General features: G+C 40.6%; 1 protein-coding gene across 1 annotated transcript; it reads right to left on the minus strand.

Moving 5' to 3' along the window:
- Window positions 1-1,751: 1,751 nt before the first annotated feature.
- Window positions 1,752-13,786, minus strand: LOC139730695 (uncharacterized). The gene is made up of 4 exons (XM_071641564.1): window positions 13,684-13,786; window positions 8,165-8,480; window positions 5,044-7,756; window positions 1,752-4,063 (listed from the first exon to the last, which is right to left on the minus strand). The coding sequence occupies exons 2-4, from the start codon at window positions 8,475-8,477 to the stop codon at window positions 3,967-3,969; spliced, it is 3,123 nt and encodes a 1,040-aa protein (XP_071497665.1). The 5' UTR covers window positions 8,478-8,480; window positions 13,684-13,786; the 3' UTR covers window positions 1,752-3,966.
- Between the last annotated feature and the right edge of the window lie 605 nt (window positions 13,787-14,391).

Genomic DNA, 14,391 nt, shown 5'->3' on the forward strand with positions numbered 1-14,391 from the left:
GTCACTTAACCATAGACATGACCCGAAACCAATCAAATTAATCCGATTCGACAAACTTATAGGTCAATATTGTAATAAGACACATGACAGAGTCATGCGGACACACAAAAAAATAGTAAAATCAGCCAATCAGCGTCACTAATCCATCTACCAGGACTTAGAGAGACACACACGGACAAGCACATGCATATTCATGGCACAATTTTGTTAAAAGTAGTTTCCCGTATAACATCTGGCATCACACACCAGACATGCACAGGCTTTTTGTTTTGTTTCACGATATTCTTTATTTTACTTTCATTGGATATCACACTCATTTACCCCCCCCCCCCCCCCGCCCACCATGCATCCAGTCCCACCAAACTGTGAAGGCCACATGGGATCAATATGGTGGCCCTGAAGTACCCTCGACAACAGGTCAATGTGCGCCGTGATTTTTGCGACCAGGTAGCAAAATTCGCGATTTGGGACGCCAAGTTCGTGACTCGGGACGCGAATTTCATGACCCGGGATACGAACTTGGCGACCGGCGACGCAAAATTCGCGTCCTGTGGTCGCAAACTTCGCAACTTTGGGTCGCGAATTTCGTGACCACAGGACGCAAATTTTGGGTCCCCGGTGGCCAAATTCGTGTCCCCGGTGGCCAAGTTTGTGTCCCAGGTCACGAAATTCACGTCCCGGGTCACGAACTTGGCGTCCTAAATCGCAAACTTCGCGACCTGGTCGCAAAATTCACGACGCACATGACCTGTCGTCGAGCGTGTCTACTTCAGGACCACCATAGATCAAAGAACAAGACGCACATGGCATAAAATACAACATGAACAGAGTTGTGTGTTTGTGGTTTGGCGCATTCGGGAAGGCCGATGCTGAGCAGAACTGCAAAGGAGTCAGAGCATAACATTTTAGTAATGCGGAAACTGGACATTCTGCCCCTGATCACCGATGTAAACGTGTTTGTGTGTGTGTGTGTGTGTGTGTGTGTACACACACACACACACACACACAAACACGTCTGCTTGTCTTTCTTTCTTTTTTTCCTAAGGCCATTCGCCTAGTTTTGCAAGTTAAGCAGTTATTGTTTATGAGGAGACTGCAAACCACCAGACCGTGTTTTTTTTCTTTGCAATCCAACAATGTTGAATTGGTTTTTGCCACAAAAGTCATAACATTTGTTATATTTAGTTCAAAGTATTTTCCTTGGTGACACTGTTGTACTAATTCTGTAACAGTTATGTCTATTCATCAGATGTTTTATCGCAGTATTGCATTTTTGTTGGTAGTTAAATAAACTAATTATACAAAATGAAACGCTTTGGAGACTGTCAAGTCGAATAATCTCAACACGGGTCACGTTTATTACAAAATAACATAAAACTGATACGAAAATAACCCATGAGCAGATGCATAGATAATACGCAATATTACAACATAATTACAACAACAACAACAACTTTAACATTCATTATCAGCCAAAACACCTGTCGCCAACCACTGTTTTTAATGTTATTCTCTTTGTGTACTAAAGAAGCCACCAGGTCGGAGTCTCGACTCGTCATGTTCTTGCTTCGTCCCGTGGAATTCGGAATGCCTAACAGAGACATTTCGGATTTCGATCAACGGTTTTCATGTATACCGTAGATTTGAGCCCACATGTCTATTGGGTCTCGGTTTATGTTGCAGCATAAATGAAACGGTATAATAAGATTGTCAAATTATGGTAGTTGAAGATTCTGGGATACCAGCTTGGCTACATCCAATCATCCGCACGAATTCTAATCGTCACTCCAATTTGTTATAGCTATAATTAGTTAGGCAAGTTCATGTTAAAACGGTTCTCAGTAAAGGTGACTCCTTCCTTTTTACCTCGACGATCGGATATTCGATTTCATTAGCAGCAAAATGGAGTACTTGTATTTTATCACAAAAACTTGAGTGTCCAATCACACATTATTTCACTATATCTCGTTACATGATCAAAAGGGAAGAGCTTAAACCTGTAGTGTGGTTTAGGGGTGGCCACTTCGTCTCATTAATCTGGCTAATAATGCACCGTTTATCGCAACATTTAGACGTAAATCTGTTGCTCGATGCAATATTCTTGAAAGTATCCACTAACTGGAATGTGAAATTTGCCTGAATAGGAAGTCGCTTTCAGTGATACTACCATTGTGTGATTGTTAAAACCTTCATTCAATACTGTTAAACATCGTTTGAAGCCGCCCGCAATGAACTTGTGGCAGGTTATGATATACAAACGGATGCACCATGCCTCTTCCCCCACTTTACGATCTATTTTTTTTCTGTCTTCCCTTATCAAGTGGAAATTACCGATAATCGTATTCTGTCTTCTTTGATCTTTTCTTTTTAAAAAGGAAAAGACTGGTAATAAGAATAGCGAAGGAGGAAATCAACGGTATCCTTATATGTACCTGTTGTAGATCTTTATCTGTATACGTCATGACGCTTGTCTTCAATTAAAAGTTGTCATTTATACTTTGCGGGGCTCAGAACTTTTGTTCTTCTTGCAGGGTTATTTAACAGAGATTTACGCTGGGGCATCCTTTCAGAAGTCTTGCCTTCTGGAAAAGGGAAAGCTGGGAAGAAGAAATCACAAAATTAGTTGAATGAATGACAAACACAACATTGACATTTACACATTCTCGCCTAATTGTCTCAGTGAAACGTTTGATTCTCGAAACTTCTCTTCTCCTAATGCGAGAAAACACTTCATGAAAAGCATCCTTGAGAGATATACTATTACACGAACTTTCTTTTTCCAGGAGCTCTCCTGTATTTACTGCAGCTTTGAGGAACACAGCTGAAATGGATGTGCAAGCTCCATGCATGTAAAGATTCTTCGTGAAGGGTTCGTAAAATTGTAGAGGTCAAAGTTCAATGGCATTGAAACTTCGTGCCTGGCAGCAACCGTTTACCACATACTGCACTGGACATGAAAGTAGGCCACGAATTGACTTGTTGCAAATGGTAGATTACAAAAACTATTTTCTTATCACCGTCTTCACTGAGGCCGTGCGCAATAATTAACTTTACTACAACCGTCATTAAAAACTGTCAACGTATTTCATCGAAGAGCAGTTTTAATACGCTTCTCATGTAATGATAGATTTCCATCCATGTGGTAGGAAAGAAATTGCTTCTCGTTTTTGTTTTATAATTCCTTTTCGTTATTATTGATCAAGCTTGGGGTATTTCTTTTTTCTTCGAGCTAATATTTCATTGTCATAATGAATATGGTAAATTCACACTACTGCGCGGACTCCCGTTATAACGAAGTCCTGGGGACAGGCAGTTTTCTTTCGTTGCATAGAAATTTCGTTATAACCAAAGAAATAAACAATAAAAGACATAGAGCCGATAATATTGCGGCCTGAATTTTCATTTCGTTTTAACCGGAATTTCGTTATAACCGTGTTCGATATAACGGGAATGCGCTGTATATTACATTTCACTGGCAGTGAAATGAAGTGCAGCAGGTCGTAAAATATGTACATTGTCGGGGAAAAAAAATCCGAACAGAGTAGTGTCAATCTTTCCACTTTTCCCAGCATACATGTATTACTAAGGAAAGATGTTTCATTACATGACTACCCTCAACTACAACAATGGCATGTATAACCAAACATGCAGTAGATTATTGCACACAAAAGTAATATATGTTAATTTTCCTATCAAAAAGAAGTTGCCTTTTTCACGGTATAAAGATATATCATACCCTACTCATGAAAGCATTGAGTCTTTAGGTGTCCCGACCACAGATAATCGTCAGCATACAAGTGATATGTTCAGTCACAACGGATTTATTTTCTTTCTTGAGAGTTTTTGTTGATTTTGTAAGTATTAAGTATTCTGCCCATCTCGTAACTAAATCGTGTCACCACAAATGGGCGTACAGTTTGGGATCCAGATGGCGATAGAGAAGGGGTAGCAGACGACGACGTGCGATCAGAACTCCAGCACGATCGATCGATCCCGAGCGAAGTCTTGACGTAATCGGTGTAGCTCGCTCAGATCCTGGGAGTGATCGAAGCACGCCGTGAGACTGTGTGCAAAACGTATAAGAATAAAACAAGAAAAATAAAATAAAATAAAATAAAATAAAACAAAACATCTCAATCCTGAGCATCTCATCCTCATGGCAAATTTAGCCTACAAAAACTTTTGGTTAGCGACCCTTGATGGTGCGCCAGAAATTCAATTTCAATTCAATTCAATTCATTTATTTTCATACTTCTTATTTATGAACATTAAAACAGAAATCAGACAAGTTCTTTTACCTTGTGAACAATGTGCAGAAAACAAACAATATACATGGTCATAACACAGTAATTACATGTAATGATATCTGGTCAAAATCGAAATCGAAATGGGTTGATCATAGAGAAGTATGACGGGACCTACATTAAAGCTAGCTTGTTTGGTTGTAAGCCCCGAGTAATCAGTGTTTGTGAAAAAGAAACGGAAAACGGATAGAAGATCAAGAAAAAGAAACGGAGAACGGATGGAAGATAAGACCAGATTATGTAATGGTGCCAAATCAGTGTAACTATACTTATTCGGGGTCTCTTTCCTCAACATAAAACTGTCAAATTCAAAGATTTGTCCAGCACCAAATATATTCACCCCCACTCCGATTTACCCCTTAGTGACTTAATCATTAGAACATCTAATGCTACCTCAGCACGTGACACACTTTGTTGTACTAGCTAATATCCGGGAAAAGATATTTAACACTTATATAGATTTGATCCTTGGATGAACAAACAATTAAAAGAAAGAAATGAATGTATTTATGCTTCTACCCTGCTCTGGATGAAAAGGTAAGGAGGGGGAGGGGTGGAGCTAATCTACCAGATTTCCTCGCTGAGGAAAAAGATGCAATTTCAGATTTATTGGATTAGCATTTCACTGTGAAAACGATAAGAACTAAGGTCATTTCTTTTCGACCCCCCCCCCAAACGCACTCACTGATTCATGCATCTTCCGTTCTTTGAATGAAACATTATGACCTACAATAATTACCTTATAACTCTTACAGTCGTCTCCCGACAAACGTTAATGATGTCAAGTCCTTGAGCCGGCGTCATCTTGATACCAGTGACTACAACTCGGTTGAGTATCTTGCACTCCTTGAGCGACTCACACAGCGCCCTCACAGTTGACTCACGAGCCGAGTATGCACAACCTAAACCGACTGACACGTGTATCGTATTAAGCGACCGGAGCTGTGCAAGAAGGGGCATGATGGCATCCATCTGTCTATCAATCTCCTCATGTGCACCCATCGAGGATGTGTTGACCTCGACATGATTCACAGTTGGGCACTTACCCAGGAGAGTCTCGAGTTCAAAGCCTTTCCATGAATCCAGCCGCAGCACAAGCTTCCTCAAGACCAACATGTCACCAAGCTGAGAAAAGAAATCGGGATGAAGCGTTGAATTCACCACGCTAAAGTATTTCAGCTTGGTCGCTTTCGTGAGGATTTGGGCGAAGCGGCGAGATGCCAAGAGATTGAGATTACTGCAGCTCAGACAAATTTTGCGAAGTTCGGGTGGTGGAGTTGGGACGTCATCCGAGTCAGAATGCTGACAGTCAATGTCTGAACTAGAATCCTTGAGAGTGAGATGGACTTCCCGAAGAACAGGAAACTGTCCCAAACAGAAAACCGCCTTCAGCACAAGATCTGCGCATGTTGTTCCGATTGGCAATTCAAGCACTTCAAGTGTCTTAAAACAGCCGTCGGGCAAGTGTGCTATATTCTGAATGAATGTTGGTCCAATGGTGGATCTAGTCATCATCAATTCGGAGAGAGCTGGAAGTTCTCCAAGCGCACACAACAAAGAAGGTGTGTCCGTGTTCTCCAAATCACACCAGGAAAGACTCATTAAGGTCACTTCAGGGCAGTGTTTCGCGTCCAAAAGTTCGATTAAGTTGAGCATGGGAACAAAGCCGACGGCTGCAAGGAGAAGCTTGCTAACTGCGTTTGTAATTCCGTCCTTCCTTGAGGACTTTGCCAGGAAGTATCCGAGGGCGGCTATCGAATGGACGGAAGGATTGGTGAGCGCAACGATGCACTTGTCAGGGAAAATACGCATCATTTCCTCATCAACACATTGACTTTCTGGACTCTCGAAGTAACACTTTAGAATTACGTCGTGTGACGCAAAGAGAGACGACAAGTGTTGGATGATTTCCTTAGCCACATTCGCGTCTTCTCCACATGTCAACATGAGAAGCGGTTCGAACCGCTCCACAAGGAATTTATCATTCAGATGTTTTAGAACGTCGTTGAACTTTACGCGGTTTTTCTTCCACAAACAAGCCAAATACACAGCAGCACACTTCTGCATCGTTTCCATGTGAGCGAACTGCACACGGGTCTCATGTTTGACAATCGTGTGCTTCTTTTTGTTTCCACTGTTGACTACTTGTACTTTTGATAAAAGTCCGACAGCAAGACCAACATCGACAAACTCGCGACAAAAGGTCAGATCCTTTTGCTGAAAACCCAGGTCTTCATCAAATGCTAAAAGCTTCTCAAGGGCAACCTTTCCGAGACGTTGCGTGGTAGATTTGGGGGGAAGTATAGAAACAGCATTGTTTCCGCTCTTTTCTCGGGACCGTCTAAGGGGGATTCTGCGAATGGAGCTACAGAAAGATGACAGCCTGGACTTTCGCCTAATGTCAGACTCCAATCGCGACCTATTGAAGCCCCCGTCAGGTTCATCCTCCGGATTCTTTGATTCATGATGAGCCCACAGGCATTTGATTATGTGATCGGCAAGCTCGCTATTCGTACCGAGTCTATTTCCTTGCCTATTAACCTGACAAGTGTCTGTTTCCCATAGATAGCAAACGATAGTGCAAAACAAAGGAATGGTGCACAGACTCTCCAGGATCACAGGACTTGCCTCTAAATGTCTCATGAGTCCCTGAGCCATGGCAACGTCATCTCCAAAGTAAGAAACAATGAAGTCGAAGACATCTGCCGCTCTGAAGCCCTCAATATCCAGTAGAGTATACTCTCTCATTGTTGACTCTTTCATTTGAGCGACCCTCGTCGGTCTTGCAGTAACCATCACTTTGCACTCAGTCAAACGCCGATTCTCCAGTATTTTCACAATATTGTCAGTTTTGTCTGCTTTTGAGGATCCTTGTGACAAATCCTCTAGCCCGTCCAAAATCAGTATTGAGTCGTGGGGTCTTAAGCGGATAAGACTCTCGATTCTCTCGGGAGTGAAAGTTGTGTCTTCTGGAAGGAGATTCTGTCGAATTGCGTCACCGAGTTGTGATTCTTCGCTCAGTGTTTGAAAGGACAGTATGAACAGGAGCGGGAGGTCGTGGAGCGGTGACGATGAATTCCGCGAAACCCAGTCCTGTGCGATCTTTGCAACAACTGTGGACTTCCCCGTGCCTGGTTCCCCTCGAAGGAGAATCCGATTGATCGGAAGGTTCTTTTCGGCACTAATGGTGAAAATGTCGTGTCGATGGCGCTCAAGCGGAATCTTCCTGTGATCTCGGAAGGAGGTGTCCTCGAGCGTAATGGCAACGTCCGTGAAATAACGGTCGATAGCCACCCTTGACCGAGAGTCCCAAGGCAAGAGGCAAGTAGTTCCCAATCGAGATTTGTAGTTAATTTCGAGTTCTCGTCGGAGTTGCTGTATTTCCACTTCTTGAACTTTTGTCTCATGTGGTGCATGATCCATGATGTCAATGTTCAACTGATGGGTAGACCCTGCAAGAGTAACAGAACAAAGCTAGTCTTGCATTCTCAGCAAACGATAACCAAAGAACAATTATAAGCTGTCGTGTACGAATTTTCAATGTAATAGTTTACAAACATGTGAGCAAACATGACCTAAGACTGAAAACTGGTCATTTTGACACATGTTGATGATTATGGGATGAATTTGGCACACGTCATTTGGATATTGCTCACATGACTTGTGCTCAATAACACGTATTTTAAGTCACTCCTCCACATTAGTATTTTGTGCCAATGAATCAATAAATGCAGTCCATTCCAAGTGCAAAAATATCAATTTCTCTCAAGCACACAATTTTTAGTTTCTAATTCGCCTGCTTCAAGGGGGAAAAACTTGTCTATCTAATACATTAGTGAATCCGGAGTTATGATCCTTACCAACACCGAGCTGACGTGCCACTGATCCTAGTTTGGCCTTGACAAGCGCATCCCGGAGGTGCACCCGCGCCAAGTTGGGGTTGGTCTCATTCTGACGCCACTTGATCAGCATCTGGTAAACGCACTCAGTCATGTTTGACCGGTGGTTACGTTCAAGGTGGGCCAATTCTGGTTCCCTGAAGCCAAGGCCAAGGCCCACGAGCCGCCAGAACTCGGGGCCAATTTCCTGAGCCATGTTCATCAGCTGCAAGTCAGTCAACACGTCCTCCACCTCCAAGGCGGTTCCCTTGAGCTCTACGCCGAGGAGCGCCATATTCTGAAGATGACCAAAAGACAGGAGACGAAGAACAGTGATGTAGCAACTACACAATAAAAAAAAAAAAAAAAACTTAATTAGATTGAAGATTGTTTGACTTGGGTGAATGTAACGGTGTATGGATAGTATAAATTCTTAGAAGTTTAGATAAGATTTAAGATGATTAAAAGAGAAAAAAGACACTAGGATTCAACTACATTTAACTACGAGTGCAGATTATAGTGTCTTTATTGCCATCGTTTCGATATGATAACTTTTCGCAGATGGATGGCCTCTCAACTGACTGAGGGAATTGCCGTAGCACAATGTTTTAATGAATATTCACCTATTACTATAACTTTGTGATGGTCATGACCCAAATTTGATTCGACTAAAGGTACTTTTACACCGTATGTATAACATCAATATATCATGGCACCAATTTCACCATGATATACAAATATAGTCATCAATATATACTTATATATACGTGTGTAATATGTATTATAGAATGATATAGGCAGTGAATACGCGAAAGAATGAAGATATCTCTAGGATTATGGCATTGTGCAAGCTAATTTACCCTTAAGATGTATTGTTTCATATCCACTCATTTAACAATGTATATCCATATACTGTAAATAAACAGTAAACGCGCCTCGAATGAAGCACACGCCATGCTTTCGCTGACCTCTCATTGTGTTTTGTTTATGCAGTTAATTAAGCGCTACCATTGGGACAAAGCGAATGCATCGCTGCACTGCTGTATAAACAGGAACAGCGGCAATTAAAGGCACACACACACACACACACACACAAAACATACACGGCAACCATGGCAACCGTTCTTGTTAAGTCACATGAATATCCGGGATGGTAATTTTATCTCGTCCCTTTCCCGGTGCCATTTCTTGAAGGCAGCAAACTTTGACCCCTATCGGCATGATCGGTGCAGTATTAATATCACTTGTCGGATTTGTTTGTCGGTTGGGTTTTCCTCTCTCTCCCTCTCTCTCTCTTCCAGTATGAATTCAAAATCGCCATTTTTGTTGTTCCCTACTCAAATCAACAATTAAAGTTAGCTCACAATACCAGCGTGCGACCTACAACCATATTTATTATTATGTCATAAGTGGCTTATATATCTTTGTTTATCAACACAGTCCAAAGTTCATATTTCATCAAACAGTAGTGGGACACTGAATAACTATTATGTTCGTCTGTTGCGGTGCTACTTTGTTACACGTTTTTGTTAAAAAGCAAGTATGCCGTCACTGTTGGACGATGAACTGGAAATGCCAAGTCATCCTCCATTCAAATATACACAAGCGTATCCACAAAAAGAGAGAGAGAGAGAACATGCATACACACACACACACACACACACACAAACAAAACTGTAAAATGCATGTGACAATATAATGCAGTAGTTCATTGTTACGACGTAAGTCATCGTTATCAACGAAAGCAAAGAAATGATCTTATTTCTTTACGACAATGAGCTCTTTGATTCTTGGTCCATTCTATTCACCATGCTTTCGTTATCTTTTTATGGACATCAGAATCTCTGCAATCTATTTTATTGCCATGAAATGTTTACAACGTTAACACCTATGATGAAATAAGCGCCCAAAGTAATTTACACAATATTGAGCTGGCTGTTGGCATATCATTCTATACCGAAAATTACTTTTGTTTGTATATAGAAAGTTGGTAAAATTTAATGTTTTCCCAGTCGCTTTTTGCACTGGATGCATAACGCCATGTTAAAAAACTGCCAATGAATGGAAATAATACATCTCAATATTAATTGTCTTTCCTTATCTTCATGCTCCTATTTTTAATTGAACAAAAAATGCACGAGCGCATTTCGAGAATCGCTCGGAATCTGTTAAAATTATTCCAACGTTTTGTGCATCCACTCTCGAGCGAGATTCTATATGCACTCACCTGTGGCTCAGGCAGTGTTCATCCTGTGTAACATAGCACGTATAATATGAATTCTGTCAACCGAACTCTTTCGTGCATGTTCTTGTTTACACTTACTTTCCTATTATATTTGTCCATTTAAGCCGCTCCAAACAATTGGGGTTATAGTATGAGTCACTCCGTAGTTTGGTGAAATAAAGTTTTGAGGATCTTTGGTGTTATATGCGGAGGCGATACTTCGCCACACGCCAAAGCCATCCCGCAGTACAATGTATAAACATTTTTATTGTTACCATGGTTACTAATTTGGGAAACCACCAGCCTTGTTTTGATTTGAAAATGAAACCGATTTTCACCGAAATCTGCCCTCCATTTTTTTACGATGTTGCAATACAATTTAACTTAATTTACCCATCAACTGATCTTGACTTTTCTCGGTAGACCAATCTTATGATAATTATGGCTATGTCATATATAATGGAGCTTTATTTGTTACAAATTACTTTACAACCTCTGCACATCGCATGTTTATTTCCACTTGGGCATCCACCACTGGACAGGATTCTTCGACGTTGTAAGTTATTCATATTCCCTGACCCGTGAAGTGTCCACTCTGTTAACTCTGATAGCTGTCCCTCATAATAACTACATCTGTATTAATTCCATTTACCTCCGAGATACACAGAAAATCGCGATGTGACGCTATATAAAAATCATAACATCCATTTTTTTTTTTTTTGCAGATCCTACGATGAACTATAATAATCTAGCACTGAACTAAAATCCGTTCTCTCTGCTCGATCCGGTCGAGGCTTTCCTACAAGGACCGTTTTTCTCCGCTCGGTCGTGTTTTAAAGGGATGGTATGGACTTGGTTGAGGTGAAGATTCAGCTTTTAACTTTTTTGCAAGATATTCAAATACCACCCTGAAATGTTAAAGAGCATAGAATTCTAAGGGAAATTGAAAGTTTATGTGTTGAAAAACGGTATTGCAATGACTGAGATATTACCCCCCCCCCCCCAAAAAAAAAATACAAGGTAAAACAAAGAGGTCCTAAAAAAGAAGTTGTGACCTGTCGCATTCTATTAGGACCACTTTTTGGACATCTGGGTAGTTTCAAGACCAAGTTTCATCAAATAAACTGTGAATTTCTTTGAGAATTACATGTTCTTCCATTTTTCACAAAAGTTTTCTTATTATCTCACAAACACGCACAAACACACACACACCAAAGTTGGAGACCTGCAGCCCCAGCTATACACGAAAACTGTACCAACCACACACTACAACTCCTCGTCGTTCACTGCATGTCATCTTCTGCCTTATATATGACGGACTTGGCCTTTCTCCGTAAATATAGATGATAATTTTTATCTTATTCACTGAATTTTGCAGCAGCCCATTTTCGTTTTTAAGAGCTGTATTTTTACTAAATCATGAACACGTGCGAGAGGATCCTACTCCTATTGGTCCTACATATTTCGTTCTTGTTATCGACATTGTTTCTTTTCAATATTTTCAATGTTAATTAAAAAAAAACCACACAAACAAATATCTCTTCTTTTATGACGCTTTATCGGCATCGTATGTATGATAAATTACAGTACACTTGCTGTGAAATGAAAGTGAAACGAATCAGAAGGAATGGGTAACCTTTAAAACAGAAAACGGATATGCGTAATACACTGTAATAGAATCTGATGATAGGAACCTGTATCTTTTGGTAAGCACATTCCGGGCTGTGTTACACGATTAGCCCATTAGTCTCTATGTAGATACGGTTTAGTACACGAACACGTCTATCAGGGAGATCCAGTAGGCCTTTACAACCCGCGGTTCCCCGGCGGAAGAGTGTCTATTTCCTCTTTTGAGCCTCTATACGTTAGGTACACGTCATAATGACGGCGATTATGTGTAACCTCCTCACTACCAAGACACCATGGACCTCTTTCACCATCAATATCATTCACAAACCATCTTAGCTCATCGCATACGGTTCTCACTAAACCGCCGCTCGAAATTCCTCTGAAACTTGCCATAAGAAATGACCCCAAAAGGACATTTTGAACCTTTTGGATAATATCAGGTAGAAGCTTTTGGTAAATTCTCATGATTTTTCACCGTAACGTATTTCTACTTATCAAAGTAATGCATGAAAATAATTTTCATCATATATATGATTTTTTTTTTCTGCTACAAACGACGTCAAAACATGAAATTTTCAAGAAGTAGAAAAATAATGGAACGGACATTGCAGACACGACTAAGTTATGGAAATATCAATGAAAAAAAAAAAACGTCCAGATTTTTAATTCTGTATAGGTTTTCTGAAATGCTAATCTATAAATTTGGGTAGATCTGACAAAGTCTGAAAACCTTTCTGAAAAATTTGAAAAATATTGCAGCTAGTTTTTATATCTTTTTAAAATTATGATATTCTTGATATGAAACTTTACATGTGGCATAATGTGGTTTGAATTTGGGCTAAATCATTGCTTGGTGGTAACTCTACGACACAATCTGTAAATGGCCGTATACTCATACGTATTCAAAAGTAGTGGAAGGATGAATCAAGACAATTTTCAATTATATACATGTATGCATATATGTATGCAGAATTCCACGCGAGGAAGGGGGGGGGGGGGGTAAGAAGCACATGAAGCCACACTCCCCGCTTTCGGTTCTGAAAGCCGAAACAAAGAGAAACAAGAAACCCCTATAGTTGGGTGTCGGTCGAGATCATTTTGATCAAAAGAGGAAGGGGGAGGGGTTACCCCTTTATAATACCCCCAAACACGAGCACAAAAGCGCAGTCCGGACACCCCCCCCCCCCCCCCCCCCCCCACACACACACACACACCTTAAAAAACGTTCCCATTCACTGTACACATTGTACAGGAGACAGTGATAATCAACTTGTGCGACTCGATCGAGTCAGCTTGCAAGAAATTATGTTTATACCGCACTGATATATGGCGATTTGTTGATATCATTACAAGCTCTAGGGCTTATCATGCCCACTGAACAGGCGTTTATACGAAGTAATTAAGGTAAAATAATATCCTAGGTGTCCAGACAAATTGCACGATGTACGGGCAGTGGAGAGGCACAGTCTCAAACAATCTTGCGCGCGTAATAACCCGTGTTGCGTGTGGAGAAGCTTCCATGCTTATAAAGTTTATACTGTTGATAGATATAATGATTGTAATAAGTCAAAAACTCAAAGATCCATGGATCCAATCCATACAGACGAATCGAATATTGATAGAATATCGATCGCATTGATTTACTTACCCTCTTCACTCAATTCTGCAACTCAGAGATAAATACGGTATTCCGTCATTACTGTCAATGAATTTATTCCTGTCAAAAAGTCACTCGCTACAAGGAGTGTACATGTAGCGAGCGCACAATATGGGGTACCGCCGTCTCTTATAGCATTCAATACGTGCACTTCCTGGTTATTCCAGGGAGGTCACCTCCCCGGTTATTCCTATGGTGCTCGTGTTAAAGTGCACCCGTCGTCTAGACCCGCAACAATCAGTGCGTCACACCTCACCAGTCATGTCAACCGCAAAAACTCGCAGAGATATAATGAATGATTTCACCGCGGTGACTTCAAAAGTAAAAAAGAAAGGCCAACATTACAAAGAGCAAGACAAAGAACGAATCCAAAAAATAATAGTAATAATAATAAATAAATAAATAAAAAACACTGAAATCAGAAATTGAGCCTTCCACTCTGAGTACAAACATTTTGAGAAAGTTAACTCATGAAGAAGTTACAGGGATATTTTGGGCAGAGTCCGACAGTGCCATTACACAGTCTAGTTCTCACTTGAAACTGAACTTCTTTTCATGACTATGGGTGGAGAAGTTTTTTAGAAGGGTAATGAATGAATGAATGAATGAATGAATGATTGAATGATTGAATGAATGAATGAATGAATGAATGAATGAATGATTGAATGAATGAATGAATGATTGAATGATTGAATGAAT

This window comes from Diadema antillarum, unplaced genomic scaffold (genome assembly GCF_040938485.1).
Source record: "Diadema antillarum isolate AM-2024a unplaced genomic scaffold, OU_Dant_1.0 scf00000022, whole genome shotgun sequence".
NCBI classification, from domain to species: Eukaryota; Metazoa; Echinodermata; class Echinoidea; order Diadematoida; family Diadematidae; genus Diadema; species Diadema antillarum.